This window comes from Panthera onca, chromosome C2, assembly GCF_046562875.1.
Source record: "Panthera onca isolate mPanOnc1 chromosome C2, mPanOnc1 haplotype 2, whole genome shotgun sequence".
Classification (NCBI taxonomy): Eukaryota; Metazoa; Chordata; class Mammalia; order Carnivora; family Felidae; genus Panthera; species Panthera onca.
The window spans coordinates 59,741,234-59,761,253 of record NC_138347.1 but is presented as its reverse complement, the minus strand read 5'-3'; the positions used below and the strand labels follow the sequence as shown (position 1 = coordinate 59,761,253).

General features: G+C 37.8%; 1 protein-coding gene across 2 annotated transcripts in view; it reads left to right on the top strand.

The window, feature by feature from the left end:
- CFAP44 (cilia and flagella associated protein 44) overlaps nt 1-20,020 on the top strand; it is a 159,313-nt gene that overhangs the window by 27,170 nt on the left and 112,123 nt on the right. For both annotated transcript variants that reach the window (XM_078453008.2, XM_078453009.2), the window contains exons 8-16: nt 954-1,068; nt 4,822-4,986; nt 6,921-7,076; nt 7,984-8,031; nt 8,809-8,908; nt 9,444-9,538; nt 12,675-12,884; nt 13,528-13,638; nt 18,157-18,318. In XM_078453008.2, coding sequence (XP_078309134.2) covers nt 954-1,068; nt 4,822-4,986; nt 6,921-7,076; nt 7,984-8,031; nt 8,809-8,908; nt 9,444-9,538; nt 12,675-12,884; nt 13,528-13,638; nt 18,157-18,318 — 1,162 coding nt within the window. The remainder of the gene's footprint in view (nt 1-953; nt 1,069-4,821; nt 4,987-6,920; nt 7,077-7,983; nt 8,032-8,808; nt 8,909-9,443; nt 9,539-12,674; nt 12,885-13,527; nt 13,639-18,156; nt 18,319-20,020) is intronic.

Sequence of the window (20,020 nt, the reverse complement as noted above, 5' to 3'; positions counted from 1 at the left end):
AAAATGTCCAATTCTTTTACATTTGCCCATCATTTAGTAAGGTGCATATTTTCTATGTACTGTGTCTTTGTAGAGAGATGGAAATGGAATAATTTCATGTGTGAAGTGCTATGAAAGAAACAAAGCATATGGAAATGTGTGAACAGAGGACCTACCATAGCCTTGGAGAAGGATGTTTGTTATTTAAGCTTTTGGCTTCATATTGGCTTGTTGATATCATCCATTATCTATTTTATATCTAGTTGGTAGACCAGATTCTTTTTCCTACATGGTTTTCATCATCTGACAGTTCATTGCTTAGACTATTAATAAGAAATATTAATGAATAAATGTTGATTATTACTGCTTTTATGTGCTAGGCATTGTTCTAAGCATTTCTCAATAATTTTATGAGGTTGGTACTAATATGGTCACTGTATACATGAAGGAATGAGGGCACAGTGTTATTTAGAAACTCACTCTTAAGTTACACAGCAAGAAATTAGAATTTTTTGGAAAACTTTTACATGTTATAAAATGGTAGTATCCAATAGAACTTTCTGCCAGGATGGAATGTTCTGTGCTATCCAACCTAGTAGACACTAGCTACATGTAGCTATTGAATACTTGAAATTGGCCGGTCTGACAGAAACACTGAGCTTTAAATTTTATTTAGTGTTAATTTATTAAGTCTAAGCTAAAATAGTCAAACTTGGCTACAGTTGACTGCATAGGACAGCATGAGTCTCAGATATAATATCCACAAAGGCAGGGAGTTTATTTTGTCTGTTTTGCTCAATGCTGAATTCATATTGCTTAGAGCTTTCCTGACAGGTAGTTGATACTTAATACATATTAGATGAATGAATAAATGAGATAATATGTGACGATGAAACATGTAAATGCTTGGGTGATAATAAAAATAAATAAAGCCTCTTTGAGGTACATTCAGTCACCTTCTGGTTTGTTTACAGGTTCTGGGAAATGGCTCTAACATTCACTGGTCTCAAACTTCAGGGTTCATTGGGTCGATTTGGCAAAACAGCCACTACTGATATAGAAGGTTACATGGAGCTACCAGATGGGAAGGTGAGTGTAGCCACTATTCTACAATAATAAGATTATGTTTCCAAGTGATGAAAATAGATGAAAGCACATTATACATTGTAAAAAGCACTGCCAATGTTAGTACTAATGAATACTATAATTGTGAATATAATGAACATTTCATTTTGCTTCTTCAGATTATCAATTTTAATTAATATACTTCCACAGAATTGTTCTAATCCACATATAAATATTTTTGTTTTGTGTCTACTAAATATTATACAAATGCATAACATATTTAACATATTAACATAGTGACATATTGTCGCTTTTTATTACATCATGGAGTTGCAGTGTTTATAATGTTTATCTTTCCCTCCTCTTTTGTCATGATGGTCCAAGAGGACTTCCTGGCTCAAAGTTGTATATAGTCTTGCAGCTTTTGTTTTTATTGTCAGATTATTATTTAGGAAGATTGAACCACCCTATAGTGGCTCCTACAGACTCACTGTGCCTGTTTATTCTGTAACATTGTTAGTTTATCTTCTCTCTTCCTCTTACAAAATTTATGAGCATCTTGCCTATAGGGTCAGTTCTGCATTAATGATGCATTTGGCTTCCTATTAGGATGAGTTATATAGTATTATTTGTGAATGTCTCCGTTATAAGTAAATGCCAACATACAAATATAATTTTGAGGAACAAAATGGGATACCTAGTAGATATTCTCTACCTAGTATCTACCTAGTAGATATTCTCAATCTGAAATCATGTTGTGTGGGAGGAAATAACAATTCTTGGATGCTGGTTAAATACATATCCAAACCTATAAAATGATCATAAGTCATTTTAGCTTCAAATTCTGAATCCTACAAGAATTAAGCTAGGATAAAGATGGTTAAAACATGCCACAAGATAGATCTTTAAAAGGTTCCGTAGGATTCATGTGTATGTAGGGAGAAAAGAAGCCATTTTATTTATTTTTAACTTGTTTTATTTTTTATTTTTTTAAATTTATATCCAAATCAGTTAGCATATAGTGCAACAATGATTTCAGGAGTAGATTCCTTAGTGCCCCTTACCCATTTAGCCCATCCCCCCTCCCACAACCCCTCCAATAACCCTCAGTTTATTCTCCATATTTATGAGTCTCTTCTGTTTTGTCCTCCTCCCTGTTTTTATATTATTTTTGTTTCCCTTCCCTTATTGTTCATCTGTTTTGTTCTTAAAGTCCTCATATGAGTGAAGTCATGATTTTTGTCTTTCTCTGACTAATTTCACTTAGCATAATACCCTCCAGTTCCATCCACATCATTGCAAATGGCAAGATTTCATTCTTTTTGATTGCCGAGTAATACTCCAGTGTGTGTGTGTGTGTGTGTGTATGTGTGTGTGTGTATCACATCTGCTTTATCCATTCATCCATCGATGGACATTTGGACTCTTTCCATACTTTGGCTACTGTTGATAGTGCTGCTATAAACATGGGGGTGCATGTGTCCCTTCGAAACAGCACACCTGTACCCTGTGGATAAATGCCTAATAGTGCAATTGCTGGGTCGTAGGGTTGTTCGATTTTTAGTTTTTTTGAGGCACCTCCATACTGTCTTCCAGAGTGGCTGCACCAGCTTGCATTGCCACCAACAATGCTAAAGAGGTCCTCTTTCTCCGCATCCTGGCCAACATCTGTTGTTGCCAGAATTGTTAATGTTAGCCATTCTGACAGGTGTGAGGTGGTATCTCATTGTGGTTTTGATTTGTATTTCCCTGATGATGAGTAATGTTGAGCATTTTTTCATGTGTCGGTTGGCTTTCTGGATGTCTTGTTTGGAGAAGTGTCTATTCATGTCTTTTGCCCATTTCTTCACTGGATTCTTTGTTTTTTGGGTGTTGGGTGTTTTGGGTGTTTTGTTTGTTGGGTTTGGGTGTTGGGTGTTTTGGGTGTTTTTTGGGTGTTGTTTTTGGGTGTTGAGTTTGATAAGTTCTTTATAGATTTTGGATACTAACCCGTTATCTGATATGTCATTTGCAAATATCTTCTCCCATTCTGTCAGTTGCCTTTTAGTTTTGCTGATGGTTTCCTTCACTGTGCAGAAAAAAGAAGCCATTTTAAATGAGAGACACACAAAAGGAAATGTTTAGAGTTAGGAATAAATAGCTAATATTCGGAATTCTACTTAGGAGGGAGCATTTATGTTGGGAAAGAGTGGGAAACTAGGTTGAGAAGTATGGTTGGGTCCTAGTTAGTGTATGAGGAGATTAACAGCCAGCCAGAACTACTATACATTGGAAGAGTAGAGTTGAAAATGAAGTTATGTATTAATATGGCCACAAAATGCCAAATGAGTTGGAGGAAGGAAAATCTGGAGTCAAGGAGATGACCTAAGAAGAAAGATATTACTTTCATTTCATTTTTCAGGACAAATGGAAAAAGAAAGCTAGATGTGAGTGACATTTCAGAAGGGAAAGTCTTCCAGGTATCAGTGGCTTTGGGTGGTTTTGTCACTGGACAGAAGAAAGCAAGTAGAGATAAAGATTATCCAAAGTTAGCTGAGGTTTAATAATAGGTAAACCAGGTAGAATGGATAAGATTAGTAGACTGGGGATGTAGAAAAGATGGAGTAAATTACTTGGCATGAAGGAAATGGGGTGCAGAACGCTGGAGCAGGCAGGCAAGAATTAGATCCGAGTTTCCCCAAAGGTGTTTCATGGAATATTAGCCTGCACAGAATCTCTGTAAAAATAAGACTTTCCTGGTCAAATTCCTTTGTATCTAGAAATTTCTTTCAGTGACCTATGTTAAAGTTTCCAGGGGATCCTAAAGAAAAGAAAGTTGTCTGATTTTGTTTATCCAAGCATATGTCTTCTGAGTTAATGTTAGTCAGAAGAGGAGCTTTTGAGCCAAGGTTCCTGGGTGAAAATCCTGATTCCTATTGGTATTTTGTGCAAGCCACTTAACTGTTCTGTTCAGTTTTTTTCTTTGTAAAATGGGAATAATAATAGTTAGGACTCCTATTGATCCATATGATTCCCTTGTGTGAATGAGGAAAACTATGTTTTCTGGGAAAATAAAGTGGCCAACCTGCATAACTGTACATGGTACCCTCAATAAATATACCTAGTTCATATGAGGTTTTAAGATTAATGTATGTAAAGTGCTCAAGTATCACTTGGCACAGAATCGATACTTAATTAGTATGACTTATTATGTAATACCAGTTAAAATTCCTAAGAACTAGTGTTTGGCGGTACATACTTGGATGTGCTGGATTAAGTGGATTAATAGGAACTGGTTCCAGATGATTGTTCTTGTTTGAAATTAGATATTATTATGCTATAATCTTCTGAGTTCAGTAATTTTTCTGAGTTCACAGTTTAAAAAACTTGTAACATTTGATATTATCACTCTTAAAAAGTAGAATCTCATCTATCGAGAGGTTAAAAATGTCTCTAATTTTTGACTCCGTAATTCCACTCCTGGATTAGGCCCTTAAGAGCTAGGCAAAGAAGGTTATTTCAGATATATTTGAAAAATTACCAGCAACTTAGAGCGTAATCACGGTGATGTAACACTGTGCATAATGCTAGGAGGAAACCCATCGCAATGTGATTAGTGCTTGTTTTTGAAGTAGTGAATTTTCATTTCTACATTTTCTTATTTTTCTATACTTACTTTGCTTATCTTGATTATGTAAGTACAAAATCTTTGAAAATAAATTTCACCTGAATGTGAGGCATAAATATCCATGTTTGTCTGTTTTAATGCACATTCCTCCCTTTCTGCATCCCTGCCAGGTGCTCTCAGGGTCAGAGTGGGGCAACATGCTGGTGTGGGAAGGCGGCCTCATCAAAGTTGAGCTCTGTCGAGCTGCAAGGAAGTCTTGTCATCAGGGTCCCATTAACCAGATAGTGCTGGATGAGGGTGAAGTCATCACTATTGGGGCAGATGGATGTATTAGGGTAAGTTTTCTTGACGCTTGGTCAGGAGCGCCCACATCAAAGACTTACAGATCGCCCTACTGGTGTTATCAGATTTTTACTTCTCACAAAGGTCACTTTATAAAGGACATCTGTGGTCATTTACTCCTACGGCCAGCGCATTTAAAATCATACTTTCCTTGTGGTAAATATTTAAATTCTAGTCAAAATTAATTTATAGCATCTTAGCAGTGACATTTTCTGAGGGGACCTTTTGTTATTTTGATTCTCTGGTTGAAATAGTAGTTTGGGAAAATGAAAACCTATTTTAGCAGACTATAAACAGTGGACACAGGTGTCCTTTCAAAACACACAGTGTGAATGGGTCATGTTTTAGGGATGAAAGTACCAAACATTCTTATTTTTGACTGAGGTTACTAACTAGAAATACACTCAAAAGTGAGCTGATAGGGTTTGCCTGTGGATATTCCCCTCTCTTTTCTCTTTACACTGGTGAACTCACTTGTCCTCCCCTGTGGACACTATCTTGCCCATGGTGTGGGCTAAGCTGGAACATTGCTCCAGCATCTAAGTCCCCCTAGTAGTTATCAGACCACTTCTCCCACCCACCCATGTATATGGACCTTGCTGCTGCTGGCAAACCTGGAGGCTTATGATTTGCCCTGTGGTCCTTTTGGCACATATTCCTAATGGTGCCTTTCCAAGAAAGTGGTAGTATTCTCTGGACTTTCCTTAGGAAGTATTATTTTCAGAAGTAAGACTGTATTTTAGAAAATAATCTCATCACCCTGTTGACATATATTGAGATTACAACGTCTAGCTATATCTCTCCCAGTCTGTCTTCTTACCATTGGCTTTTTGAACCCAAGTATAAATTTTTGCGTTTACCATATTAAATTTAATTTTGTTAGATTTTACTAATTGCTCTGGAAATTTTTATGTCCTTTCTTTTGTCATATAGCATATTTACTGTCCATCTAAGATATAGGTCACCCCAAAATGTCAAAATACCAACTGAAGGGAAATCTCAAGATTAAAGAAATTAAATACTTCACAGATGGTCCTTTAATGAACACCACTAATTTCTAAACTGGCTTCCTTTTTAAATGTCACCCTAATCTCTTTAGTCTTTTATAGTAAATCTCTACCTCTAACCCTTTGGGAAAAACCTAGCCCAACTCCCAGGAGTCCATCTGACCTGTGGATCTGGGTCTCTCCCCTGTGGGGCTAGTCTATGGGACAGCACCAGTCCTCCCTGAAGTTACTTTCCCTAAGGGTGAGTTATTGAGTATGGGTTAACGGGGTGGGGTATGTCAACAGATCCATCCAGCGTGGGCTCTGGCACTTTGTGCAGGAAGTCCTTCTCAATCTCTCTGCTGTGTGAGGTGAAACTGCTCCCTCATGCTTTCCATAGTGTTCTGTTGTCTGTCCCAGAACAGCAATCCTTACCTGAATAGTACAGTCTAAATCAATGATTAAAAACACTTTCTCATGACAACCTCATCTACACACCTTTTCTCTGCTTGTAATGAGGATTGAGTATGGATCATGAAGTCTATTTCCCCTTTCCAGAGGCCCACTGGTAAAATCAAAACAGGGCTCATTATAGTGTCTTGCCAAATAACCAAAGCATTTACTCCAAATGGCCACTTTACATGCAGAAAGACCTGATAGACCCCTTGACATCAAGTTTACTCTGGGCTAATTAGAATTTTTATTCAGACTGAGTTTTCTCACTAAGCTCCATCCATACAAAGGAAACGATCATAATTTATTATCTTCCAGTTGGAACCAATATCCCAGGGGTTGAGTTTTGGCTGGTGTTGTCATTACCCCTACTCACTAATTTGCATGCAACAAGAAGAAATGACTTTTGAAAAAAAAAGTCAGAGCCTTTTCTTACAGAAAATGTAAATTCAGAAACAGCTGATTGAAATATTTTCTTATTTTATAAGATCTGGGATTTTGAGACCATAGATACTGCTGACACTATAGACGAGACTGGATTGTTAGAGATCGAGCCCATTAATGAGCTTCAAGTAGGCAAGAATGTCAAACTCTTCTCTATGATAAAGATGAGCGACATGGGAAATAACATTTGGTTGGCTCAAGTAAGTTGCATTCTTCCCTCTTGGCTCTTTAAAGATACCTGCACGTAAAATTAAAGTAGTAACAATTTATTGCCACTGTGTTACTAAGTCCATTTTACTATTAAAACTACTATTGATATATCCTTAATTTTGGTATTTGCTGCCCTACAAGCAATTCTCTACCGCATTGGAGATGTAGGATTCATTATAGCCACTGGTAAATCTGCCCAGTTTGGCCTGCACCCATGACTTCCATCTGCTATAGAGAAACCTACACCCATCTCCGCCCTATTCTACTCAAGCACCACAGTAGTAGCTAGGGTCTTTCTATTAATTCACTTCCATCCACTCCTGGAGCACAACAAAACCATTCAAACACTCACACTATACCTAGGAGCTATCACAACCCTATTTACAGCAAACTGTGCTTTAACACAAAATGATATTAAAGAAATCGTTGCCTTTTCTATCTCAAGTCAATTGGGACTTCTACACAGAAAACCACTTAGCATTCTTATTATATTAAACTATTTGTAATACGAAAATGCTTCATTTATTTTGTGTTCTAAGATATATAGAAGTTGCTTTTGTTAAATTTCAATCACACTTTATTTTTTATAAATGTTTATTTTTGAGAGATAGAGAGTGGGGAGGGGCAGAGAGAGAGGGGGACAGAGGATCAAAAGCACTCACAGCAGCAAGCCCAATGTGAGGCCTGAACTCCCCAACCTTGAGACTATGACCTGAGGTGAAGTCGGATGCTCAGCTGACTGAGTCACCCAGATGCCCTCAATCACACTTTAAAATATATGTAAACTTTTGGTATTACTGTTTGTCCTTTAACTAGATCACAGGAAGAAAATTTCTTTTTATTTGATAAAAGTTCAAAATGATAAAACAAACTATTGTTATGTATTTAATTTTTTAGGATGCCAATGGAGCCATATGGAAGCTTGACCTTAGTTTTTCAAATATTGTAAGTTGCCTATTTTTCTTTTTTCCTAATTCTTATAATAACAATCTGTTATTCTTCTTTAAAAGATACTTTATCTTTCGCCATATTTGATCATTGTTCCCATCAAAAACTTGTCCAACATGTCCTGGTCCTGAGAATTTATTATCTCTCTCTCTGATTTTATAAAAGAGAAAAGGAGGTATCTTCTATCAAAATCCACCAAAAAAGTGGCAATTGACAATGCCTAATGTTATCAAGTGCTTTACAGTTGTCATAAACTTATGGCATTTTCATTTATATGATCTTCTGTAACCCTCACAGTTACCCTGATGAGCAGGTAGGCTTTTGCTATTACCTCATTTTACTGGTGAAGAAATGGAAAGGCTGCAAGTACAATTCCAATACTTGCTTTTCCTAATTCCAAGAGTCCAGCACTCTATCTAACTTATGCTTTTAAAAATTTCTATTCAGATAAAATCACACATGTGTTATAGGGTTATATATATAAATCTATTATTTTTTTAATGTTTATTTTAGAGAGAGACAGAGTGTGAGTAGGGGAGGGGTAGAGAGAAAGGGAGACACAGAATCTGAAGCAGGTTCCAGGCTCCGAGCTGTCAGCACAGTGATGGACACAGGGCTCGGACCCACGAACCATGAGATCATGACCTGAGCCGAAGTTGGACGCTTAACCGACTGAACTACCCAGACACCCACCTATGTACATATTTTTTAAACTTGACCTTAATTTGATGTTAACTTACCTTTGAGATCTGATAGGGTCTCTTTTATTATCAGACCCAAGATCCAGACTGCCTCTTCTCCTTCCATTCTGGAGCTATCGAAGCCTTGGCAGTCTCTCCTCTCACTTATCTCATGGCCACTACTGCCTTGGACTGTAAGTAGAACTCTAAATGAAAATATAGCTGGCCTCTTTTGTTTTGTTGTCCACATAAAATTTTCTATGTGTTTGATGAAAAGCACTTGACAGTTTTTCCAAAAGGAAGCCTCTTGCTGCAAAAGAGGTGAGTTTTTACATAGGGGAGAGAAACTGAAGTGCAGCAGCCTTGGTTATTGTGAGAGATTAAGGGTACAGTAAGTTGCTCATGAAGATGCTATTCATTTTGGCATTATCCACATTCATGCTTTTCCTATTTATTTTTCACCTTCGTTCTTTCTTCCTCATGTATGGTGAATCTATGTGGGCTGTGCAAGGTGAACTTGATCAATAGTTGTTTTCTTTATTATCCATGCTTGCAAATTACCTGGTTGAAGATATACATGTAAAATTTTGACTAAAGAAAGCCTATTAGATTATTGGTTCATTGAACTATTTGTGAAATTTCTTGTTATAATGCTCAACATGTAAAGGAAGCCAAAGTTATTTAAAAAGATATATATAATTTATTTCTTTTAAAACTGGTTTTCTATAGGCTCTGTTCGAATCTATGATTTTGCTGGCAAAACTCCTTTGGCTCAGATGAGATTCAAACAAGGAGGTACCGCCCTCACCTGGGTACCCCGACTGGTGAGTTTATTATGATGATCTTCTACTAAGATCTATTGGTAAATATGACCTATCAGTGTTATTTCTTGGAAATCTATTTTATACCCTGGGTTTTAGAGGAAAACAAAAATTTTAACTTAATTTATTCACTCATAATGCAAATCTAGTTCAGATCTAGTGACAGAGATCATATCATTACCTTGCTTTTGTGGTTATGGTCCTGTTTTAATAAAAATCTATTTTTATGCCACCTGCAGGTTAGTAATCATTCCATGTTACAAAATTATTGCCCAACAGAACTTTGGGTATCTATCCTCTATCAGACTCTGATTTCATTCGTTCTAGTTATATTCCTGGTGTGCCTGCAGTGTGCTGGGGCTTGTTCTAGCTTCTGGGAATGTAACAGGGAAGAGAAAGACAAAAATACTTGCCCTCCTACACCTTATGCTTTAGTGGGAGGGAGGAAGCAGAAATGGACAATAGAGAAATAAGTAACATACGTGATAATGATAAGAGCTATGAAGAAAATTAGGCAGAGGTAGGGAATTGTTCTTTATCCATTACAATGCAATAAACTACCGTAAAGTGTAGTGGCATAAAACAGCAAACATTTTATTTTGCTCACATTTTCTCTGGATTGGGAAATCATGGTGTCTGGGGGCTGGAATCACGTAAAGTCTTCTTTATCACAAGCCTGGCATCTGGGCTGAAGGCTAGCTAAGCTGGGCGGTCAACAGGAGTGCCTGCTTAATGGCTTCTCCTTGTGGCTTGGGCTTTACCACAGCAGGGTGGCCTCAGGACAGCCACATACTTCTTACATGGCAGCTAATGACTCCGAGATCTAGTGTTTCAATAAAAGGCCGAAGCTGCTGGCCTTTTATGACCAGTCTCGGAAGTCACATAATGTCATTTATACCATACTCACTTGAGTGAAGCTGTCACAAGCCCCACCCAGATTCAAGGAGGGGATTTCTCCGTGGGAGGCATGTCAAAGAATTTGCAGCTATTTTTCAAAATATCATGGGAGTATTTGGGGAATGTTTTATCTTTACTGTTTTGGGTTGAAGTCAAAGAGAAAATGTTTCAGGACCAAAATAAATGTGGACATGGCTAGAATGGAGGAGAATTTAGTGACAGAATCAAGACCAGAAAGACAACTCAGGCCAGGGAATAGAAGCAGAACAATGATGAGGTTTAGAACAAGTAGAAACCACAGAGTATTTGTCTTACCAAACCTGGCTCACTCTATTCCATTTCATTTACACTCTTACCTGAAGTATTTAAAATACAGCTATATAATTAAATAATTTATCAGATGGTCATTCGATTTCCATAGAATGTTTCCCTTTTTTAGTCTCATATCCAAGTAATGATCATTGGATATCATGCTGGAATTGAAATGCCTTTTCTCTATGCCCTCTCGCTTCTCTAGAAAACTCTGTCTTTATGACTCAGCTTAGGTCAAACATCATCTCCTCTACATAGCCCTCTGTGTCCCTATCTTCTAGTAGAGCTAGGTACTACTTCCTCTGATTTTTTTTTTTTTTAAAGCGCTGCTTATATACCAATTTTATGACACTTATCATATCACAATGTACTAAGATAAACTGCTTTATTGTATCTTTCCCACCAGACTGTTCTTCATGGTGACAACCACACTTTATTCTTCTTTGAACCTCCAGTTCCTCTGTAGTACATTTAGACACACAGTATATGTTTATTGAATGAACAACATTCAAGGAATTGGATGGAGTACAGTTTTCTTATTACCAAGATTCTCATAACTGCCTGGCCTCAGGGATGATCGCTCTGCTCTAAAGAACAGCAGGGCTCTTGCCTTTCTCCTGAATGCCTTCCAAGATAGCAGATTTAGTATATTCAGACGTTGCTAGATTTCTTTCTCCAGCCCATACTTCTTGGAGCTGCAGACCATGTGCCATCCTCATTTTGAGTTTCCCAGGGGACCTCAATCCCAATGTCTCCAAGACTAGATTCATGATACTCTGTTGGCCTCCCACCAGCCCCCCTCCAAAACAATAATGGCAGCAACAAACCACACACACACACACACACACACACACACACACACACACACGTGCTTGGCTTCCTCCTAGTGTTACCTAACTCAGTAAATGTCTCAGTAATCCCTCTGTCCTCCTCCCCCATATTCAGTTGTCACCAAATAGGACCATTATAACTCTCTCTAAACTATGTCCATATCCTTCCTCTCTGCAATGCCACCTCAAACCCAGTGATCATAATCACTCTCCTGGAGTAAGGTAGCCATCTCTTCAAAGGTCTCCAAAGGTCTTCCTGCATCCTATCTAGGCCATCTCGGTTCTGTTTTGCACAATGCATCTAGGATGACTTTTCTGTAATATCAAGTCTGGTCACATCACCTCCCTTACCCACACATACCCAAGCCCCCAACTAAAAACCTTTTAATGGCTTCCCACTGCTCTTGGGATGAAGACTATCCTTATAAGCTACTTTTTGACCTGGTGCTTGCTTATCCCCCTCTCTGGCCTCTTGTGGAAGCCCTGTTCCCTCACTCAGTCTGCTGTAGTCAAACTTTTTCCTGAGTTACGTTCTTTCCTGCCACATGACCTTTCCACAAGCTATGTCTTCTCCCAGGAGTGTTTCTCCCACCTCCCTAGACTTAGTTAATTTCTGGGCATCTTTCTGATCTCTGCTCCACCATCTCTTCTTTAAAGAAGTCCTCAGTCTAGGTCAGCTTTCTTTGTTATATGCTCTCCGAGATCATTTCTTTCCTTTAGTGTTTATTGCTGTTCAGAATTTAACACTCATCTGTGTGATTAATGTTTGTCCTCCCACTAGATCCTAAATTCTGTGAAACCAGGGACAAACTGTTTATGCACACCCTTGGGTAGCTGGTGATAGGTGCCTGGCATGTGGTAGAAGGATGTGCCGCCAACGTTTGCTCCAGTGCTTGAATTGCCATTATTTACCTGTCTCACGATCAGCAATGATAAGGAGCTGTTCTAAAATAGAGGTTACCAGAAAGTGATATAAGGAATTAGCAGTGAACAGTCAATATTAAATTACTTAGCTGAATAAAATACAAAGTTATCTGTTATGTAGCACAACTTTCTGAATCAACTAATTTCACATTTGTTGCATTTAATTTTTATCCAAGGTAAGCTACACTGGAGCACAGATTATCGTAGGATTCGAAGATGGAGTTGTTCGAATTCTTGAACTTTATGATCCAAAAGGGCTCACAGTTTTTGCAGGACGGAAGAAAATTTCAGATGCAGATATTAATTTGAAACAGGTTTTCAAGCCCCATACTGCTCGTGTCACTGCCTTAGCTTATGAACGTGATGGAGAAATTCTAGCTACAGGGGTAAGTGGTAGATTTCCTTTTGTTTCTTATTGAGCTTTCATGGTTCAACTTGTCTTATCAGTCTTCCTACTTGATATAACGTATTTGCTGAGGTACACTTTTTTTTTCTTTTTGCTGATGTGCAGTTTTGAGAAAAATGCAGTTTGCTTTCTTTGTGTTCATATTCTTTAAGTGTAGTCAGTGCATGACATTTCAAAATTTTCTTGCAAATTGAGTTCTAATGCTTATTTTAAATGAATGGAAAATTTCAACTGGGAATTATGATCAGTGTTATGCATAATCAATATTCTATCATATAGGTACGTTCGTATATAAAATTGCCATAAGTGAAGAGAATATGTAAATTTTCATGCATTGATAGGGAGCATATGCTTTGTGGAGCTTTTGGTGAGTTAATCTATGTACAGGTATGGTGATCGTTTTTTTCAGAAGGATATTGCAACACTTGGTTTGTCAGACATTCTCATGGGGGACATGAAGCAAATACTTGAAATGTGAATTTTCCCAGCATAATCTGGGATCTATGATTATCATAGGTATAAATATACAGTGGGTATACTGTAACTATTAAATGATACTCTATACTCTGTGGGATAGATTTCAAAAAGAATACATATTTGATGGGTATTTCTCTTTTTCTTAGAGTAGAGATCAAACCGTCTTCTTCTTCGAGGTAGAAAAGGATTATAAGCCAATTGGTTATATTACTACTCCTGGACCTGTTTGCCAGTTAGTGTGGTCTTCAGTTTCCCATGTGAGTAATTATTATTTGTCTTCATGCTTAAATCTAAATTACTGTATAATGAAGTGATCTGGAAGATAGAGAATAGCAGGTGGAATGATTAGTCCCACTCCTGGGTCCTGCAGTGAGGGGTCAGGAATGCTTCTTAGCTTGGCTAGTAGCGTATCACTGAGGAGCCCAATGTCCTACTCACTATCTCCTCTCTCTTCCATGCTCTAATTAGTTGGTCATGATCCCCTCTGAGAACATTGGGGTCTATCAGGCTTTGCTTTAGTAACAATGGTGACTCTATTGAGATACATATGTTGTAATGTGTTGGCTTGGATCTGTCAGTCTTTTTGACATTCAGAAGTTCAGTTCGAAGGTCTGAATGTACTTGCCCTCATCTTTAGCTCTTTACTTCTCTTCTACCCCCCTTCTACCTCCATTTTGTCTTCTAATCTCCTATTGACACTTTCCTAACATCAGCTGGTGATTAGGTATTGACTATTGATCTTATTTAATACCTCTAATTTCCCTAAGTTCAAGCATAGGATAATTCAGTTGTCTAAATATTGATTGAGTGTCTAAACCAGGTGCTGTACTGGGTTCTAGGATAATAATAGTGATGAACTGGGATGCTTGGGTGGCTCAGTCGGTTGAGCTTCTGACTTCAGCTCAGGTCATGATTTCATGGTTCATGGGTTTGAGCTCCACGTTAGGCTCTGTGCTGACAGCTAAGAGCCTGGAGCCTGCTTTGGATTCTGTGTTTCCCTCTCTTGCTGCCCTCCCCTGCTCACACTCTGTCTCTCTATCAAAAATAAATAAACATTAAAAAAAATTAAAATAATAGTGATGAACTGCATGGAGGTGTTGTCAGGATTATTGAAGTAACATGTGTAACCTACTTTAAACTCTTCTAAAGAAAAGGGCTATAACAATATAGTGGTATATAGAAAAAACTTTTTTTTAAGTTAACATACTCATTTTTTTCATCTTTGCTAGGCACTGATGTATTCAATAAGCAGTATAAAACAATCTCTTTTGAAAGAGAAAAAAATGCACCTATTTAAGAAGTGAAATAACTATCACAGAACAATACAAGGTTTCACAAGGGAATTGGTGACTAAAATATCAGTGGTATAGACAATATGTGCTCTGAATATGGAGCAGGGAAATGTCAAGAAGGGGATAAGTTAACATAACTTATTTTGTACTATTTTATCTTAATTTTGAGAAATTGGTAGGATGTGGGCATTTGGAGAGAAGGTAAGTGCAGATGGTTTAGGTGAAGGAAACAAAAGCTGCCAAGGGAGCTCTGTGTTAAAGCATGAACACAACATGTGGTATTATGTACACCCTTTAATCATTTCCCTTAGATTCAAAGTAAAAAATCCAAAAAAGTTAGGAATGGTGGGTGGGAAGGTGGTGGGTGTGACTATAGAGGGGCCTCTTGAGGAAGATCTTTATGGTGATGGGATAGTTTTGCATCTTGATTGTGGTGAATGGTTACACAAATCTACACCTATAAAATGACCTAGAACTCTACACACATTCTATATTAATGTCAATTTCCTGGTTTCCATATTGTTGCCTAAGAAGTAACCAATGGGGAAAACTGGGTGAAGGATACATGGTTCCTCTCTGTACTATCTTTGCAACTTCTTGTGAATCAAAAATTGTTTTAAAATAAGAAGCTAAAATTTTTTTTTTAATAGGCATGAGACGAAACCCCCCCAACATAATTCAAAAGTTATTTCAGGCAGTGCTGCCAATTAGTGCTTGTATTTCTAATATTATTTGGGAATTACTAATGTCAAAGAAAATTACCCTCATTTCACAATATATACATGTATCAAACCATCTATCGTTATATTTCAATAGAGATGTGGAAAAAGGTAAATGACCATATGTAGCTGATATCCTGCATACTTTAGTTGTCTAAATCGCCATAGATGTTAGCTTCCACTAGCTCTCAATGGTCAGACCTCCTGCCTTCCTGAATGCATTAAACTTCTGTGCATTATTTATAATTTGTGTTTCCAATAAGGAAACGTGCACAGAGAATCATTCGGCCTGCTGTGGTCACTACCGTGATCACTTTGGGCAGATGAGAGGCAGATGGGACAATTGGGCAGCTGTGTTCCAGACATGTGACCAGGGCATGAAATACTATGTGGACGAGAGCTATGTATGAGGTAGAATTGACAGAATTTGGTGATCTTTTGAATTTTGGGGGTAATTTTGAAGTGTCTAAATGAAACTCCTTAGTTTCTCTAAGACATGTTCTTTTGCCTACATTATTCTGGGGCCACTGTTCTCTGTTGCTGAAACCAGAAAATCTTGAGAATCATTCCAATCTCTTCCTTACCTCTAACCACCCTGCCCTTCAGTGGTTCACTAAGCTTCTTTGATTATGCATCCTAAACATCCCTGCCTTCTCTTCGATATCCTAGATGTAAACATAATACTGTACATAAAAGTAAATAGCATTCAAATAAATGAAAGTGAAGTGAAAACTAATGGACCATTTGGAGGAAATGAACAAACCCTGTACCCACGCAGTTTAGAGGTGTAAATGCTTTACGGCAAAGGCCCAGCAGAACGTCAGGTTCACTTTGACGCATTTCCCGTTTCGCTGGAATCCTGTCCTCTCAAGTCCTAATTTGTTTGAGTAGCTTTGAACTTCAGCTTTTGTCTCTTCATCTCTGAGAGAATGCCCAAAGCTCTAGGACACTGCCTTGTGTTTGGCTTCTAGGTCTCATGCAAACTGTTGGCAATTTGTCCTTAGGAGGCAATTGGTCCTTCCTACTATCCGACATCAATTCCTGTCTACCTCTGCACCTGCCTGCCCTCTTCCCTTTTTTATAATAGAGGTGCCCTCTTCCTTCCCACATGGAGCCAATTCTGAGTACTGTCCTTTGGATTGTACTCTCTCCCACTTTTTTTCAAGATTTCATATTACTTATTTTCTCTTTTCTGTCATATAAATTTAGCCTCACCTGTTTACTGGATCATTTCCATCAGCATTTAAATATATTCAAGTATCTCCCATTGGGAAAAAAAATTGCTTGACCTCCTGTTCTCCTCTAGCTGCTGCACCATCTTTCTCCTTCTGACTTTTCTAAGAGGATTGATTATTTCTATTGACTTTTGCTAGTATCTACTCTCATCATTCTACCAAATCAGCTCCTGTGAAGACACCAGTGATATCCATCCATTTAACATTTTCCATTCTTCTCTTTCTTGACCTCTTAGCCTCATTTGAACCTGTTGACCCTTACTTTCTCTTTTAAATACCACTTCCCTTTGGCTTTTGTGACCTTATGCTCTCCTAGTTCCCTCGTCTACATCTTGTCATTCCTTTTCAGTCTCCCTCACCCAGTTCCTAAGTATTGTTTCCCTAAGGCTCTGTCCTGATCTCTCTTCTCACTCCCAAGCCCATAAATTCCTTAAAAGCCCAGATGTGCCACTGGATATTTGGAGATGGTATATCCTTTGTATAGCACACCCTTCAAACCTACCCACACCTTACTCTGTAATTGTCTTCTGCTCCTCCTTCACCTTGAAGCTTAGATACCAGCTTCTCGGGAAGCCTTACACAGCCTCCTTTATTCTGGTGGCACTCCTGCAACACTTGTTGCGGTTACAATTTACATTTATTTATAGGATTTGTTGAATGACAGGCCCTCTCGTTGGAGGTAAACTACATCATGCCAGACACTGTATTTATTTTTCTTATAATTTTACCCCTAGTGCACTACAAAATGCTAGATACATAGTCTATACATAATAATTATAGAATGACAGAGTGAATAAAAATTTTGAATAATGTGTCTATGGAGTATCAAGATGGGCCTCTGTCTCCTCCCCCACCCCGTTCTTCCCCCACTTGCACTCTCCCTCCCTCTTTCTCAACAATAAATAGGCATTAAAAAAAGATGGGGATTTCCCATACATGGTTAAATATGTGATTTTGGAGCTCAAGGGAGAGGTCTGGCCTAGAGATAGATTCACTCAGAATTTAATTGTGCATGAATGGTAATGAAGCTTTGGGTTGCCTATAAGATTTCCCAGGGAATGTTTATGGAGTGAGAGGAGAAGAGGGTACAGGACAAAAACCTTGGAAATGTCCACAATTAATGAACTTGGGCAGATGGAGGATGATCCATCAAAGGAGGCTGAGACTGTATGTGCCATCCACACACTGCATGTTTCCCTTGGCATTCCTAATTTCAACATTCTGCCCTTTGGGCAAACATATTTTGCAACTGCATTTTTGGCTCAGAAAATATGTTATGGCATCTATAAGGGAAACAAATATAAATCTAATTTTAACATTTAGCTTATTAATAGTAATATAATTGATATTAATAACTGTACATAGTGATTAGTAAGATGATTTATTACTGAAGTAAGGAATTAAGTATTAATTTTCAAAAGTGTATAGTATATATAGCAATGATATTTTTCCTCATTTATAATCTTTTTGAGCTATGCTTCTGAAAACTTGCCTAAATGTAAATGATATATTTAATCTTTCTTTTTTAGCCTGAAAGTACTTTACTGATTTTCTGTGAGAATGGCTATGTTCTTGAAACTCCACTTCCAACTATAAAGGAGGAAGAAGAAGATCATGATGCAGTTTCCTATGAAATCAAAGACATGCACATAAAATGTTTTCATTTCTCAAGTGTCAAATCTAAGATCCTGGTATGTAAGATCCTTGAAACATTATCTTCTAATATGTTTTGTCTCAGAATACAAAATGTCCTATAAAAGTGCTGGTGAAGTACAAAGAAGAATAAGACCTATACCCTGGCTTTAGAGAGCTTGTAAGCTGGTAGGAAACAGCTGACTGTATTAGAAGGCAGTAGTGAACAGATGTCAAAATCAAAGTGCAAAGAAAATAATTTTAGTGGTGTGCAGTGCAACAAATATGCTTTTAATGGAGAGATAAGAGGAGATCAGAGATGACTAGATGCAGGTGACATTTAGTCACTTAGAAAATAGGAAGGATTTTGAAATACAGCATCCTGTCTTGATAAAAACCCTCAAGAAAGTAGGGATAGAAGGAGCATACCTCAAGATCATAAAAGCCATATATGAACGACCCAACACTGATATCCTCAATGGGGAAAAACTGAAAGCTTCCCCCCTAAGGTCAGGAACAAGACAGGGATGTCCAATCTCATCACTGTTATTCAACATAGTATTGGAAGTCTTAGCCTCTGCAATCAAACAACACAAAGAAATAAAAGCCACTCAAATCGGCCAGGAGGAGGTCAAACTTTCAGTCTTTGCAGATGACATGATACTCTATATGGAAAACCCTAAAGATTATACCAAAAAACTGCTAGAACTGATTCATGAATTCAGCAAAGTTGCAGGATATAAAATCAACGCACAGAAATCGATTGCATTCCTATACACCCACAATGAAGCGACAGAAAGAGAAATCAAGGAATCGATCCCATTTACAGTTGCACAAAAAAACATAAAATACCTAGGAATAAATCTAGCCAAAGAGGTGAAACATCTATACACTGAAAACTATAGAAAGCTTATGAAAGAAATTGAAGAAGACACACACACAAAATGGACAAAGATTCCATGCTGCTGGATAGGAAGAACAAATATTGTTAAAATGTCGATACTACCCAAAGAAATCTACATATTCAATGAAATCCCTGTCAAAGTAACACCAGCATTCTTCACAGAGCTAGAACAAATAATTCTAAAATTTGTATGGAACCAGAAAAGATGCCAAATAGCCAAAGCGATCTTGAAAAAGAAAACCAAAGCAGGGGGCATCACAATCCCAGACTTCAAGCTATATTACAAAGCTGTAATCATCAAGACAGTATGGTACTGGCACAAGAACAGACACTCAGATCAATGGAACAGAATAGAGAACCCAGAAATGGACCCACAAATGTATGACCAACTAATCTTTGACAAGGCAGGAAAGAATATCCAATGGAATAAAGACAGTCTCTTCAGCAAGTGGTGCTGGGAAAACTGGACAGCGACATGCAGAAGAATGAACCTGGACCACTTTCTTACACCATACACAAAAATAAACTCAAAATGGATGAAAGACCTAAATGTAAGACAGGAAGCCATCAAAATCCTCGAGGAGAAAGCAGGCAAAAACCTCTTTGATCTTGCCCACAGCAACTTCTTACTTAACATGTCTCTAGAGGCAAGGGAAACAAAAGCAAAAATGAACTACTGGGACCTCATCAAAATAAAAAGCTTCTGCACAGTGAAGGAAACAATCAGCAAAACTAAAAGGCAACAGATGGAATGGGAGAAGATATTTGCAAATGACGTGTCAGATAAAGGGTTAGTATCCAAAATCTATAAAGAACTTATCAAACTCAACACCCAAAAAACAAAGAATCCAGTGAAG